Here is a 16,437-nt window from a genome sequence, read left to right as displayed (position 1 = left end):
TTATCAATTTATAAATACTATCGGTAAAATTAATTATAACTATAATTATAAAGATAAATAGAATGGAACTAATCTAATCATCATCATCATCATCACTGAAAATTTTCCGAGATTGTTTGGACTCACTTGGTTGATTTATTTCATCAGCATCACTCTCATCATCGCTGATGATTTTACGGCTTTGTTTTGATTCACTCGACTTTAAAAGTTTATCAAAATCACTTTCTTCCTCTTCTTTATCTTCATCATCTTCACTGTCAATAACTCGCCTCTTTTTTAATATCGGAGTTTCCGTATCTGAGTTTTCCGATCTAATTCTTTTGGCTTCTTCTGGAAAAAAAAAAAAAAAAAAAAATAATAATAATAATAATAATAATAATAATAATAATTCATAATTTAATTAAAATTTATAATTACCACTATCTGTAGTAATTTTAGTAGTTTCAATTTCCATTTTCGAGTCTGATGAATTTACGATGGATTTAATTCGACTTGAATTTAATTTTCCTTGCCGTACTTTTGATGTATTTGTACGTTCTCTTCCTTCCTTTCCACCATTATCTATTTTTTTATCTTCATCTACCAGTACAGATTTTTCTTTCATCAAAGATGAAGATTCCCCAGAATCTTCATCACTGCTAGAGTTGAAAACTTTACTCTTGACAACCTGTTTCTTATTTTGTAATTTCGATTTTTGCTTAAACATATTTTTTATTTTATCGATGTCACGCTGAGTATCTTCATCGTCTGATTCGCTGAGACTATCTACGAGATCTTTTTCAGTTGTAATTAGTTCTGAGTAAAAAAAAATTTTAAAAACTTTTATTACTAATCACATAAAATTAAAATTTTGCTTTCAACAAAAAAAAAAAAAAATTGAAACCTTGGATAAAATCTCCAGCGAGGGCTTTAGCGATTAAATCGCAACGTTTACGTATTGTGGATGAAAGCATTGTGGCTGGTATTCGCCAATAAGCTTCCTGTTCATTCGAGGGTGGTTCAATACCGCAAGCACGAAGAAATCGCATAAAAGTTGGTAAATCCATTGCAGCTGATGAATAATCCGTTATCGGTACTAGTGGGATGCCATCGGCACTTTCTTCATCTCGGTCTTCCAAAGCCTCCTCCAGCGATTCCTTAATCCACTCGAGAGACTCTCTCATATCTGATCGCAAACATTCCCCAGTAAATTAAATGTGCATTTAAATTAACTCTGGGTATAGTTCTGCCACCGTCATTAAAAAATACTTATCACAACTATTTTCACGTTATTGCATTAATTAACTCACCATTATCGATAACGTCTTTCAGAAGTCCCGATAGCTGCGCATCGGTGTAAATTATTACAGGCGGCCGTTTTTAATTTTTTTTCTTAACTATTTTTTTGTTGGCTCTCTTCGCTGGGCCCGGAAGACGCCCAGTGTCTTCCGTATCTGACGAATTTTCTTCATTGCTACTTGACGCAGATCGTTCGCTCTCTGACCGCGTTTCCCACGAGGCTTTAGGTACTGTCATAAAACCAATATATTGATCAGATATTATTTTATATTTTATATTAAATATTAAATGTTTTGTTTCATTTTATCGCTAAATTATTAGGTCGGAAATTACGAGCGATACTCAACATTTAATAATTTATTTATTTATAATTTTTTATTAGGCGAATAATTTAATGAATGCAAATTATTGGGTTGTGAAGAGCCGATAAATTTTAAATTAAATTCAACATTTTAATTAACTTTATTTTAAGAGTTATCGGAAGTTCAGAAACTTTCTTTTGAATATTTAATGCTCAATAAAATTTATTTTATTCAAATTACTTATATTGTATCGTATTTTTTTTAACCTTTATTTTATTTTTGTACTTCAATATTAAAGAGATAAAAACAAAATTTATGTACTTTATTGTGACTCCAGTTTTTTAGAAAACTAAAAATAATTTTTTAAAAATATTTTTTATCATTAACCATTGTATAAAAGCTCCCTCTCAAATTGAGATCCTTTTTTATGGGACCATTCTATTAAGTCTGCCTGTTAAATCTTAATTGGTTCATGTAAAATCACCAAGAACCAGCCGACCGATCATGACAAAGAAAATTTAAAGTAAGATATTAGGCGACTCGCGATTTGCGCTCCCCTAAAGCTTCAGCTTAAATTTAAAGATACTCTAACTCATAAAAGTAAAAGTTTGTGAAATAAATACAAGTTATGATTTTGTAATTTAAAATTAGTATTAAATTAAATTTTAAATAAAAAATTCTTCTTGAAGTATATTTACGAGTAAATAAGTAAACTTTTAATCAATAATTCTAGCGAAGAATTAAAATTCCGTAAAACTATTTTGTTTCGGTTCTTTCTTTAAAACTTCGTTAAGTCAATCTATTGAAATGCATCGAATACGAATAAGATTTTCCAAGTAAAACAATATTTTTCATGAATCTTAAATTTCTCGTAGCTTGAACCAGCACAAGAAAGTTGTGGTGAAAAAAAATCTAAATAAAAATAAAAGCAAAACTTTATAAAGAACAAATAAAAAATTGAAGTCAGAGTTTAAAAAAAGTTAAAAGTATAGATAAGGAAGATATAATAAATGAGAATTTAGCGGACAACGCGGTAGTAGTTAATAAGGTGATTTTATCAAAGTGAAGGTAAAATAAATATCAGTTGAATAAATGTGAATTGAGTTTGGAAGTCTTATTAAATCCGACAAACTGACAAAGTTTAAAACGATCCGACGGAATAGTATAGTAAGCATCATCATCCGAGTCGAATTGAGTAGAATAGTTGATGCATAAATATGCCCGAATGGTTCTTTATATTGAAGCATTCAAGGTTCTCATAGATATCCTGATATTGCTGATACACCAGGAATTCTGTTCATAATCTATCGATTTAATTCTACTGTGCCCTGAGCCATTCATCCCGTGCATACTGCTATACTCTTCTCTTCTGTGCTACTATATACTTAGCATTAATTCGCGATCCGCTGACAGAATGCCGGTTGACGCAAATTAACCAATTACTGCGAAGGTTGTTTGTGATAATGATAATTATCTGGTGTTTTGAACCGTTGGAATACATTAAATTGCTCAGATAAAATTCCTATGTGATGCTAATACAGTCTAATGGTTAAGCGCGCTGGTAAAGATACCGGAGATAATTTATAATATATGTCACCGCGTGACACGAAAGTATGAAGAGTAGGTGTGTGTAGTGGTAGGTGTTGCTGTTAACTGTCACGCGGTACAGTCTAAGCACGAGTGTTTAGACACTTGACAAAACCCGAGAAAGCATGAGATTTCGAGGATTTTCTTGTTAAGTGTCCGAGTGATGCAAGGTGGTTGGAAAATTAAAAAAAAATTCTTTCATCCACCGCGCAGTGATTGAATTGATCTCAGTATTTGTTTAATTAGTTTTCCAGCTAAGTATTCAGATAGAAAAGAGAGAAAATAAGGTTAAATAAAACAATAAGTACTTACAGCCGTCGCTCTTACTCTTACTCTTCTTGGTACGTTTTTTCCGTAATTCTTTAGGATCTTTCGCCAGCCCTAATTCCAGCAGCTTTTCCTTTATTTTCGGCTTCGGGCGTTTTATCCTCAATCCAGCATAAATAAGATCAATTGGATCTGTTTAATTAAATACTGTTGTAAGTTATTTTTTTATTTTGAAATCAGGAGTGTCGTCGTAAGTGCCGTTAATTAAATTTCTCAAACTAATTTTAACGCTCAGTAAAGATGAATTCATTGTTTTAAAATATTCTGCTGATAACAATTAAACAGAAAATAAAATAAAACTTTTTACCGTCATCATTTTTAATGTTTTCCCACATTTCTGTTAATTGTGCTACTTCTTCTTCGCCCCATTCTTTCGGTAAGCGTTTTTGTACTTCATTTCTGACTTCCTGTTAGAAAAAAAAAAATAATTTTTTTTTTCAGATTCTTTTAATAATGATAATAATAGTATTAAAACTTATAGAAGGTCATAAACTGTAAGTAACATTAAAATTCGGCCCAGTTACTGCTAGTATTTCATAAACTTTTTAATTTTAATTTTTTTTTGGTTATTATTCAAACAATCTTATTTTCACTCGGTATTATTTTGAGCTGTAGCAACGAATTTAAAAGTAGGACACTAAAGTTTGATGAAAAAAAAAATTATCAAGTGTTAAAGTTGAGATGAATTATTTTCTTCTATGCATTTCAATAGTCGTATAAAGAGTATACATATTATTACTTGATATAAAAAAAAAAAAAATAATAATAAAAGTAAAATGCACAACATGACTCTCTATACATAGAAATAAAAAGTAATCTAGAAGAAGAAGGAAATTCCACGTGGAATTGTCTTCTACGGAATTTTCAATTTCTTTAAATCAGTCTAAATATTTTGTTTTTTATTTTTTAAAACTTATTTATTTATTATTTTTTTATTTTATTTTAGGTGAAAAATATATTTTAGCGCTTGACGTTTGCGTATGTTTCAGCGTAAGTACCAGTAGCTTCTCACTCTAAACTCTGGTGTCATAAATCATTGATCTTGTTTCTCATCGAGAAATGGCTGCTGTATACAAGATAGTACAGAAGAGAATTAAAGAGGGCGTTTACCACAAGTACGTACAGTGGTTACGCGTATACTCGATCACTGCTAAAAAAAAGTACACAAATGAATAGTAAAGGGGGGCGAGAAAGCAAACAAAAGACAAAAAATAAATAATAAAACAATAGAGTGTAAGGGTTGGAAAATATAGTTTACCGATGGACTGTATACGAGGACACGTTTTAAACTCTAGGATAAAAAACGCGAAATATTTTTCCGTATTCTGCGTTGATAGTACTCGTTATTGTCCACAGAGAATGATAATTCATAGTTGTTTGCTGAAAGATTAAAACAAAGCGCGCTTTTTAATTTTTTTTCGCCCGTGCTAGCACTGTAGAGAAGAATAAGTTCAAATTGCTTTCCCAAGGGAACGTTACTTTTTGCTCCATTTTTTTTTAGCTTCTCGCTGTTGCTTGCGGGAAAAAAAAGTTTTAATTACTTCAAACAACTGTATGAACTAATTAGTCTAAACTCTTTAATTGACAAATGGATAATTACCTTAGAGTTTATAATCAAATGCATCTCCTTGAGTTTTTTAATTACACCGCGGCGAGTTCGATCATCGCTGATAATATTTTCCAAGATCCAATCGATGACATCTGTACAAATTTAATTATTTAACATTGTAATTTAATTATTGGACAGTAATTAGAGGCTTGAAAATTAATCAAAACTCTCATTTAATAATTTTTTAAAACTATAAATATTTAATTGAATTATCTGATCGCAAATTATTCACTACAACGTCAGAGCAAGCTTATTTAAGCTCGCAAATTTTTTGTATCTAAAAAAGTGAGGCAGCTAATCTAATCTTTTTCCTCTGTCTAATTATACGAAAGTTGAAGGAAGAAAAAAAAAGTGAATGAATTAATCTGTTACCTTGAGGATACTTCTTAGTTTGATGCTCCATAAATAAAGTACGCAGTTCATCCTCTTCAGCTTCGTTCCACACGCCGCGTCCTGTCTTTTTATTTTCATGCTGTACATCGTATCCTTCAACTACTTCTGTAGCCTCGCGAGCATTCTTCCAGAAAAGTAGCTCCATGTACGCTTTCGGGTTTTTTTGAGCCACTTCCGCGAACTGACAAATTATAAAACTGGCAAACTTTTGCAACTCCTGTAACATTTCATGAGTAATACGACAAATATTCGTGACGAGTTGTACACATTTCGATTTAAAACTTTTTCATGTTCGTAAAAATGAACAAATTTTGGAAAAAAGCAAGTTCTGGTTTTTTAAAAATTTATCTGACCTTGTGCTCGCGGCGTTTAGACTCCAGGACACGTTGAAACACACGAAATATTGAGGCTTGGAACAACATCGCCGGCATTTTACAGTCCCACGAAATTCGATGAAACATTTTGAGAATGTAATGATTTACTTCGACGGTATTTTTTTCAAAAGTTTTCAGAAGTTCTGTCAATGCTTTGACAACTTTTACATTTGCAAATCTATAATTATAAATAATATGTAGTTTATTTATATTTAACAACTATACAAATTCGATAAATCAATATTGTGAATAATTTATAAGATTAATTTAAAGTTATCCCGACAGTTTGTAAAGTTTGCCAAGAAATATTGGAAAATTGTTGAAATATTTAAAGACTATCGACTTCAATTAAATAAACAAAAACTACAAATTTAATTATATGATTGTTATTTATAAAAAATTTGTAACTCTGTAATAAAAATGATGTTAATTAAGTAAACAAAATAATTACCTGTAAATAAATTCTTTGAAATCAAAGTTAGTTTCCTCCCACTCGACAACATTGTCTTCTTCTTCATTCTCTTCGTCATCCTCATCTTCAATTTCTCCTGTAACATTAAACCATCAATTTACTCATCTACAACTACCAATACTATCTTCTTAGCAAAATAATGCATCCAAGCAATGTCTGCTTTAGAAAACAACATCGCAAACAAACTAACCGCCCTCATTGTTCAGAAAACTCTCGACATCTTCATTCCGTTTTTCAGCTTCCTCCTCAACTGTAACAACAACAAAAAATCTCTTGTAAATAAATAAATAAAATTTTTTTATTATATTATTTTCGAATACAAAAATTTAAATGTACTGAAAATTACGATCAAATAACATAGCAATGATATTAAATTTCTTGCTTGGATTACTGGAAATTAACTTGATATTTAATTGGTTACATGAAATTTAGCAAAATCTGTAAAGCGTTATATTACAAACTAATATATAATTTTATATGAGTGCGTGTGTATGTGTGTGGAGTAGATGGATAGAATCTATTGGAGTATTAAAGAGCGAAGCTTTTGGCACGAACAATGGCTCTTTTAAAGCAAGTTTGAAACCTATCAGACGATGAATACGTTACAAATACGGGAATGGATAAAGCCAGTAGATGGTAGAGTTTCAGTGTGTGAAGTTGGATAGAGAAGATGAAAAGGTTGTTGGATAGGTACAGAGTACGCGGGAGTACCGTGGGAGAGTGAATGAAGACCACGATTGAAGAGTTTGGCGTGTAGTAAAAGGATGACTAAAAAATAAAAGTGATGCTTTGCAGACGTGTTGTCTATGCCCGGCGCAATAATGAAAAGCCTTGTGCAATGTGAAAAGCGTCGCATTGCCCAGGGTATTCATGGGCTTTAAAAAGACACCAGATATATTTGAATGCTCAAAAAAAGTGACACGTACGTTTACTACTCTATACTCTGCACTATTTCGCTCTATACTCTATATGTATTGCTTCGGATACAAAATAAATACATATATCTGTACCAGCAGTTGTGCTGTTATGTTCCGGGTGAGTGTAGGGTGTCTAGTTTAGTTGTGTAGCCTGTAATGGATTGACCCCAAGCTGAGAGGCGGAAACCAATTGACGATGACACGATTACACTACGCATTGCGAAAAAAATTAACTTTTGCACGCCTCATAGCGCGAAGCGCGTGAGGTTGTGCTTTACACTCGACTCGTCAATGTCAAGCAATTTTGCGATCTTTAAATGCCTCTATCTCAACCATATTACACTTATACAATAATTTAAGTAGATGTACACCGAGAAAACACTTAAGTTAAGCCATCTTTTACTTTCTAAAATCATTTCTTGTTGTTATTTTGAAAAAAAAAAAACCGTTTCAAAAAAATTTTACGTGGACGTCCGGATGTCACCCCATTTAGGATGTACCAACGATTACTCCCGAACGAATTGATATTTCGAGACCGGGTTTTTTTTATTAGTTCAAGATTGCGATGAACTGGGTCCGTATTTCATTTCAGTACTCTAGCTCACGTATTTTTTTTTCTTTAAATTGACTTTTTAAAAAATTCACTATCTCATACACGTACAGAAAACGAACTTTTTTTTCTTTTCTTTTTCTTTTTTTTATTTTCCTCACGTGAAAACGATGGCGCCACTTAATCCGATTAAAATGAAATAAAGCAGTTCATTTTTTTTTTTTTTTTTTTTTTTTTTTTTGGTACTTCTGTGTATAACGAGTATATACGAAATTTAATAATAATAATAAAATATAAAAAAAAAAAAAAAAATAAAAAAAGTTTTTTTTTTGCTAACTGTGACATACTAGACTTCCATGCTTTTTTGTATTTACAGAAACATATAGAATTCAGGAACTAAATAACGAAAAATAAATACTTATTGTTTATTTTTTTATTATTGTTGAATTATATACAGACGCTAAGCAGTACTGGCTAAACATTTAAAATACCTAGATACCGATTAGTTATAATCTGCAACATCACCAGATTTTTTTTTCTCTCTAGATGGAGCCACAAGAGGATTAAGTGTCTTTATATTTAAAAAAAATAATATTTTTTTTTTAAACTGCACACGCAAATGGCGTGAAGAATTTTTTATATTTTACTTTAATCAATTTTATTGTGAAATATAAGATTATGAGGCGTGCACTTTTGGATTTTCAAACTTTTTTCCACTACAGTTACCTAAATTGAATGTATCGCATTGATTTCCATCAATCCGATTGTAAAATTTAGTCTCTTGTCTCTTTCAAAGCAATATTTATTACTGTAGAAGTAAGTGTTTTGTTTTAATTGTCTGTTAGAGGTATTACACTATGGTTTGTTACTGTCACTTGGTGTTAAGCCGGGAAATTAATTTTATGAGTGATTTTATTATCATTAACATTTATTACCCCGTAAAAATGCACCTCAGTGTCGAGAGCTTTTATGCATACAACTAATACTCCTGTTTAATTGATTGAACATTATTTATGTGACAAGATAATCAAATTTTTATGTTTAAAATAATTAAATAAATAAAATTTATTTTTGGTTTTATTTATGGTAAATATTTGATCGTTTGAGTTTGTGGATATTGATTTCAATTGCATATTAATTGACTTTATATTAAGGCAGTATACATTTTAAGCCAGTTCATTTTAATTGTTTTTTTATAAAATCATATAAATAATTGATGAATATTACCGTGGAAGTTATTACCGTCTATTTTGAGTAATTTATTTAAAATCGGTTCGCTTCCGGAATTATGAACTCGTGAATAATTACGTAGATTTTAAATAAAATAATAATTTAGTTGAAAATTTAATTTAAATTCGAGTATTTTAGTTCATTGTTTTTTTTTTTTTTTTTTTTCGGACACATTGTCCGAAATTTTATTATCACACATTGTGATAATATATTCCAAGAATTAATTATTCTAAGAGCAAAAGGAAGTTAAATATTTTTTTAAATCGGTTCGCTTCCGGAATTATAAGCTTGTGAATAATTACGTAGATTTTAAATAAGATACTTTAGTTGAAAATTTTATTTAAAATTCGAGTATTTTTGTTCGGACACATCAATAATATATTTTTCAATGAAATAAATTTATTTTCAATTGGAAAACAATTCGAAGGAACATACCGTGATTTAATGATAAGTAAATTGGACTGGGATTTGAGATAAACGAATACCAACGTATAAGATAATGACAAAGGGGAACAGAAAGCAAACAGTTACAATTATTAGACTATAAATATAATAATTATAGGATGTATGTAATATAGTTAAAGATAGGTAGGGATATATAAGACGGTGTGTACAGACCTCGAGTCGGAAACCAGAATTGTGTGTATGAAGCTAAGGAGAAACGTGTATAATAGTACAGTGGGAGAAATGAAAGCTACTCGAGTAACATCTCGTAATTATGATTATTCCCCTCGAGCAAGCCCCAAGCTCTCGTTTACTTCAGATTAAATTACAGTCGGGCAAGTATCGAGAATTTAGTTGTACCAGAGATTGGCAGCACAAGTCAACGGTGATATTACTGCCATAATAAGCGTCGCCATCTAACCAGGTGCCACCCCTGATTTTACTGAATTCGCTGTGAGCTTATATACGTGATTAATATTATATATATCCGCATCTATGTACAAGAGAGAGACAGAGAAGAATACATAAAATATATTCTCGAGGTTTGAGATACACGAGTCTCAACCCAAGTATAGTTTCTCCTCCAAAGGTATCCTTTAATATCCTTGGCAAAAGCTCCACCTAGTATCGGGTGTAGTATCTAATTCACCTTGAGTTAATTATCCATAAGTCGTCTATAAAATTAGCTAGTTTCTCAGCGTCCTTTATTGCTCGTTAATCATAAGCCATAAACTCGCGGCGTGGGAGGTAAATATTAAATATTGAAAAAAAAAAAAAAAATTAATTGTACGGTTTATTTTTTAATTTCATAATTATAAAGCTGCGTTCAAGTATCAGGTGTAGTTATTACGACTCACGGCAATGTGATTTATTATATATAATATTTGTATTAATATTGTAAAAAGTATAGAGAAAAAAAAATGTAAATAATGTGAAGTATAAATTAACCGATAAAAAATTACAGGTAAAGTGTGTGCCACGCACAGAAAATATAAATGAAAATGAAATAATAATAATAGTATATAGTAGGAGTTTGCTTGACGTGACACGCGAATGAAATATTCTTCAAGCGGATAGGGATCTCTCGCTATTTAAATATTTTTTTTTTGCTTATAACTCTCCTTTATTTTAACGAGTGAATTACCACTGTGTGGCAAGTATTTTACTGTAATAAAACAATAATAATGATAAAAGTAACAGCAGCATCAAAAGTAGAAGCGACGACAAGAGTAACAAACTCTGTTGATGGAAATGAGAACAAGAATAAGAGTAAAGGTGAAATTAAAAACAGTAATAAGCCAACATGTGTTCCATTTGAGAGGGTGAAGTTAGACGTGTTGATGTCCAGAGCTATCATTATCGTGTTGTCTTGTATGTAGTGTATTATATATGGTGTATATAGTGTTTAGTTGCACGAAACAAGCCTCATAGTCGTGTTGTGTGTGAACTTTTGTGTGGAATCGTAGTTGTAGTTGTAATAATGAAACATTGCCGTCTTGTCTAGTATGCTATTAGTATTATAGTTAAAATACAATGAGGCTATGCATCGTGCAGCAAAGTAGCTGGTAGTTAACGCCGCAGACGAGAAAACACGAGTATATTAGTGAGTAGTTGTTGTAGTTGTAGTTGTAGTAGTTGATAATAGTGTACAGCACTAGATAGACCAGACTAGACTAAACTAGACTCTAGAGAAGTTTGATAAAGTGAAGACTCGTGAGTTAGGGAGTAAGTGAAGCTTTTGAAGCGGAAAAGCTCCGATGAGCCAGTGTATTAACCTTTGGCGATCGAAATTCGAGGTTAGAGCTTATTCGAACATGTAAAGGTGCAGAAGTGGTTAATCGCCGGCCACCTAAAATAGCTGAATCACCGTGTAATTTACCAAAATCGGTAATTACTGACGCACACTTAATATATATCCGCGTATGTGTGTCTTATTATATGTTGATGGATTCGGGTAACTTCAGGACGTTGATTACTCAGGGCACGCATATCATGTAGTCCTGTAATCTCTCGATGCGTACCGAAAGTAATTTTGTGCTTTACTTACCAAGTTTATAATGAGACTTTAGTTATGAAATTGAACATTGGGGAGAAAGTTGGTTGTTAGAAAGGGGATTGAGTAAATTATGAGGAACAATTTTTATGGTTAAATTTATTTAATAATGTTGCAGGGTCGGTTTATTAAATATTTGTAATTACGAGGTTGTACGCACGAGTAAGGGTTTAAAGGTAAAATATTGAGGTTTAATCGCGGTACGAAGGTTTAGGGAAAGAAAAACAAATTTTATTTTTTTGTGAGGACTAGGCGGATTGAGTTACGTTGTAGTTGGTTAAATAATAGAGATTATACACGCTTTTTCAGGCCCGTTTTATTTTTCAGCTCACTTGAGTGTATGAAAGATTTTTCGAGAGAAAAATGGATAGACGGTTTCAATATTTACACGGTTGTTGTGTGGGAAAAAAATCATCGTTATATTTTAGATTGTTTACACATCGGCTGTGTTGTTTATTTTTGTAATAAAAACCATTTTTTTTCCCAATTTTTTATTGCTTTTTTTTTTTTTTTTTTTTCAGCATTGTTATTTTTATAAAAGAGAGCATAAAGTATTAAAACTGAGGTATGGATTCGATAAATGATAATTTGCGGTGCGAAATGACGTCCGAGAATTATCGCGGATTTATTCAATCGATTTTTTTTTTTATTTATTTTTTTTCGTTTGTATGTTCTCTCAATATCGCGCTCGGAATTTATGCATTGAAACCTTTAAAATAAAAACAAAGTAAACAGATATAAAAAATCCGGAAAATAAGTAAATATAAATAAGCGGGGTTTGGAGCAAACACAAAAAAGATTAAAGAGAATTTTGATACTGCAGAAAAAGAGCTCCAGGCTATTCATCTTCATTGGAAACAAGTGGGCGGGGACGCTGCGTTCTGTGAAAATTTCTATCAAACATCGTTCTCGGGCGTTTTCTGCTCTCTGATAAAAGTTAGGACCACCGTGAAAAGTTTGCTTATCGATTAGTAATAAATTATTTGATAGGATGTACATCCCGTAGTTTTGCGAGTCGAAAAGTAGATAATAAAAAAAAAACGAAAAAAAAAACAATCTGAAATTAACTCAACTACAACAGACCTGAACCTCTGTACGTACGTAGAGTGTAGAGGGGTCAGCGCGCGAGCGGGAAATTGGTATGGGAAAAAGCGTTGTTTCGTGAAATCATTTTATCTGAGCGGTCTGATGGTGTGGTGAAAATTCCGGTAGCATTAAAGGTGTTTATGGTTGCCTAATTTTAGGGGTATTTTTTCTGCTACGGTAGCTTTTCTCCTCTTTAGTCGAGATGTTTAAATAAAATTGTGTATTTAGTTCCCGTCAGAGTCCGGTGCGGCTATTAGGCTGGTAACTACTTATTCAAACTGGATCGTTCGTGTCTGCCCCTTAACCCTGCACTTCTTTTCGTCCATCTCTCTCATTTAACTTTATTTTTTTCCTCCAAGGAATTGTTGACAACACAAGCACGTCCGGAGCAGATACTCCGACCTAACCTTTTTGCCTCCTGTCCGGACCCGCGACTTTTCTTCAACCGTAACGACGTCGTGCTGCCTGACTACTCCGCGTTATTTAAGATTTTTATTTTCTTTATTTTTTCTTCCCCCGACCAGCCATGTCTTATTTGGACTCGTGGTGCTGTCGACAAGAGATGAAAGTCGTCGAAAGTTTGCCGTCGCCTTTTCCCGTTTTTTCGTGACAAACAGTGAATAATAATAATCAAAATAATAATAAAAAAAAAAAAAAAAAACAATGATAAGCTAAACGATAGAGTAATTATATTTAAAGAATTATTTTATAATTTTCTTCTAAAAAATTAAACGTAAACTACTTTTTAATTAAAAGGAAACAATTTAAATTTTTGTTTTTTTATTATTATTGAGAACGGATATTTATTAATTAAATCCGAAAAAAGTAAATCATGTTTGAAAGTGCAGGAGTTAAAAAACAAAAAGGCTGGAGATTAAAATTTAAGTCTCTCTGCAGAATCTCGGGGTGTAGAGTGTATAACCGGGGAGGTGAATCGATTATAGTCTACAGCCAACACTCGTGGTTCTATCTTTCCAATTTAACGGGAATACCATTCGCTGCTAAGAGGATTTAGCAAATATCTTTGAGCCTTAGAGGCATAATTTTTAACGAGATTTTACTTTTTTATTTTATTTTATCATTGTTATACATAAATACTAAAAATAAATACACTTAAATTTTTATTCTACCGCTCCGTACCTTGTATTATTAAATTTTTTTACCGTTAAAGCTCTTGTAAATAAAATAGCCGTTTACCGGTTAGATAATACAGGAATATTTGTTTAGCATAAAACTAGTGATTATCATTGTCCCCGTGTCTCCGGGTCCTCTTTGTAGCATAGCAAGCGATTCATAAACCAGAGCGACAGAAAATGGACCCTTCCGGGTATCGTAAGCGAAGCTGCCCTCTAGTGCTTCGGTAATTGGTATGCGTTGAAAGTTACCGAGAAATCGTACAGTATAGCGCTTCGCAGGGATCTGAGGTACAGCCAAGTGGGATGGGTCCAGACTAGACGCTCGCGACCAGAGTTCGAGAGCAGTAAAGGGAAAGTGAGTAAAGTTAAGTACAGGTATATTTATAAAATAAAGTTAAGTAAAGGTGTGTGTGTGCAAGTTGGTAAAAAATGTATGCACAGTATAAGTGTAAGTGTCTAGACTCACTTGCGCGCCACAGGAGAAAATCCTTTCAAGCTTTGGCCCTTACTACCACCACATTAAGCCACCCCATTGCGTATACACAGTCTATGTCTAATTATTCGTTAAATACGCAATTCTCTTTGTTAACTTTATTCTTACTCAGCATTATTCTCACTCATTATTGTTTAATACGCTTGCTTACGCTCTCTACACTCTTAGAATTTTTTTTTTTTAATTCATTATTTATTATTCATTTCTACTTTATTCACCCACACTAGTTTCATCAACTAATTGCGCCATAATATTTGTACCAATGATTTAAAAATTTTTTTCCGGGGCAAAATAAACAAATAAATAAAAAACAAAATTGAAAGAAATAATAAATATTTTCCTTTGTATGCGAGTAGTCTTTGTACTGCCACCGAAATATAAAGCTCGAGGAAATGAAAACTTTATTGAACTTTATTCTCAAGTTCATTATTAAAAAATTTTTATGATAAAATACCTACAAAAAAATGTTCATTATCGTTGTCGCGATTGAAGCTTGCAATAAAAATAAATTGTGTTAAATTTTCAATAATAAAATACATTAATTAAACTTTATTGAGTTGCTGAATAAAATGAAGAAGTAAATTTTTTTTTTTTACTGGTTGATTTTTCGGGGGAATATTTGATAACAATTATTTTAAGTGAATCTCTATCTTTGTTGGTATCGCATCAAGTTAATTGATGACAGGCCAGACACCCTTTTATTTTTTCTATACTCTTTTACGACGCACTCAATACTAGTGTTTTATTTTTTATTATATATTTACGGGATCATCGATCGAAGCAACGAGGTGTGTAATAAAAACACGCTACAGACTGAAATAAAAATAAAAGGGGGAAGTTCAAAGCCGCGTGGCACTTCCGGAAACGCGTTAGATCCATACACAGGTGGCCATTAATTATTTATCGCAATGTGTTATCGATCCGTCTGGTGGGTGGCCTCTGGCGTTTTGACTAACCGTATATAAGTCGAGACTCCATTATCTCGATCCTCCCGCCTAGAGCCAGGGGTACGGCTCTCTGCTTGCACAATGAGCTTCTGGTAATATAGCGTTATAAAGGGCGAGTCTGGTACGCCAATGACAATATTAGCATGAAAGATTATTAAGTGCTTTTGTCGATAATTACGTTTCTGGTGGATATAAAACAAAATCCCACTTCCCTTTTTTTTTACATCATTTATCATTTATCAGCTAACTGCTTAATTGCAGTATCGATCCTTGTTAACAAATATACCTTTAAAACACACGATAAAAATGACAAGATAAATCACTGAATAATGTTTCCATTGTCGGAATTAATTCGATGACTGGAAATTAATTATTTTATCAACAGTCAGCTTTTATACATTAGCCGAGTCACCTTAATCCGTCATCGTCTTGAAAAATTGATGGACTGAAATAAATAAACAGAGAAAAAAAAACGAGGAAAAAAATAAAAATTTCCCTGCGTGATTTCTTGTATAATACAAAGTTGATTGCTTAAGAATATAACCAAGTTGTCCATCGATCACTAAATAAGAGGGTAAGAGAGTAAGAGTTTCTGCAAAAAAATGTTGAAGATGGAAAAAAAAAAATATAAAAACGAAAATAGAAAATTTACACGAAGTGGGTAAGGAATACTTAAGTAAGCTTTTGACGTTTATATATATATATATATATATATATATATATATATATATATATATATATATATATATATATATATATATATATATATATATATATATAAACATAACATATATAGATTGATATGAAAAAAAATAAAATAAAATTCCCCTTATCATTTTCACTTTAATATCACCGCGTTCCCTTGACATCGATTTGAGATTACAGCTATTCTTCTATCAGTATACTTTTTACTTTTTTTTCTTTTTCTTGTTCATTTTATTCACCTCATGACATTCAACTGAGATTTGATCACGAATATCCAGCGGCATAGGCATATATTAAGGGAGAGCTTTTATTTGAATTCGTCTTGAATTTAACAGTGATTAAATAAGAAATAAAGCTTGAGCTTGAGTTTAAGCTGAAGATCATGAACGGCGAACTTAGGGTGCAGATTTACTCTGTCTCTTTTTCTCTCGATTGAAATTATCTGTCGAAATGACAATTTTGGGGTGCAGAGGATCTAGATCTAGATGAACAAGTTGAATGAGAAAGAGAAGAAGCAGAAGTAGAAATAGAAGA

General features: G+C 31.9%; 1 protein-coding gene across 1 annotated transcript in view; it reads right to left on the bottom strand.

The window, feature by feature from the left end:
• Positions 1-1,025: 1,025 nt before the first annotated feature.
• Timeout (circadian regulator timeout) overlaps positions 1,026-16,437 on the bottom strand; it is an 89,900-nt gene continuing 74,488 nt past the window's right edge. The window contains exons 14-22 of the mRNA XM_074246915.1: positions 6,533-6,592; positions 6,322-6,418; positions 5,850-6,048; positions 5,476-5,713; positions 5,095-5,195; positions 3,802-3,901; positions 3,480-3,626; positions 1,290-1,508; positions 1,026-1,165 (exon numbers count right to left, since the gene is read on the bottom strand). Of these exons, the coding sequence (XP_074103016.1) occupies positions 1,360-1,508; positions 3,480-3,626; positions 3,802-3,901; positions 5,095-5,195; positions 5,476-5,713; positions 5,850-6,048; positions 6,322-6,418; positions 6,533-6,592 (1,091 nt within the window). The 3' untranslated portion in view covers positions 1,026-1,165; positions 1,290-1,359. The remainder of the gene's footprint in view (positions 1,166-1,289; positions 1,509-3,479; positions 3,627-3,801; positions 3,902-5,094; positions 5,196-5,475; positions 5,714-5,849; positions 6,049-6,321; positions 6,419-6,532; positions 6,593-16,437) is intronic.

This window comes from Cotesia typhae, unplaced genomic scaffold (assembly GCF_013202065.1).
Source record: "Cotesia typhae breed Kobodo isofemale line unplaced genomic scaffold, CoteBio_Ctyphae contig_48, whole genome shotgun sequence".
Classification (NCBI taxonomy): Eukaryota; Metazoa; Arthropoda; class Insecta; order Hymenoptera; family Braconidae; genus Cotesia; species Cotesia typhae.
This window is presented reverse-complemented; position numbering and strand designations above follow the sequence as displayed.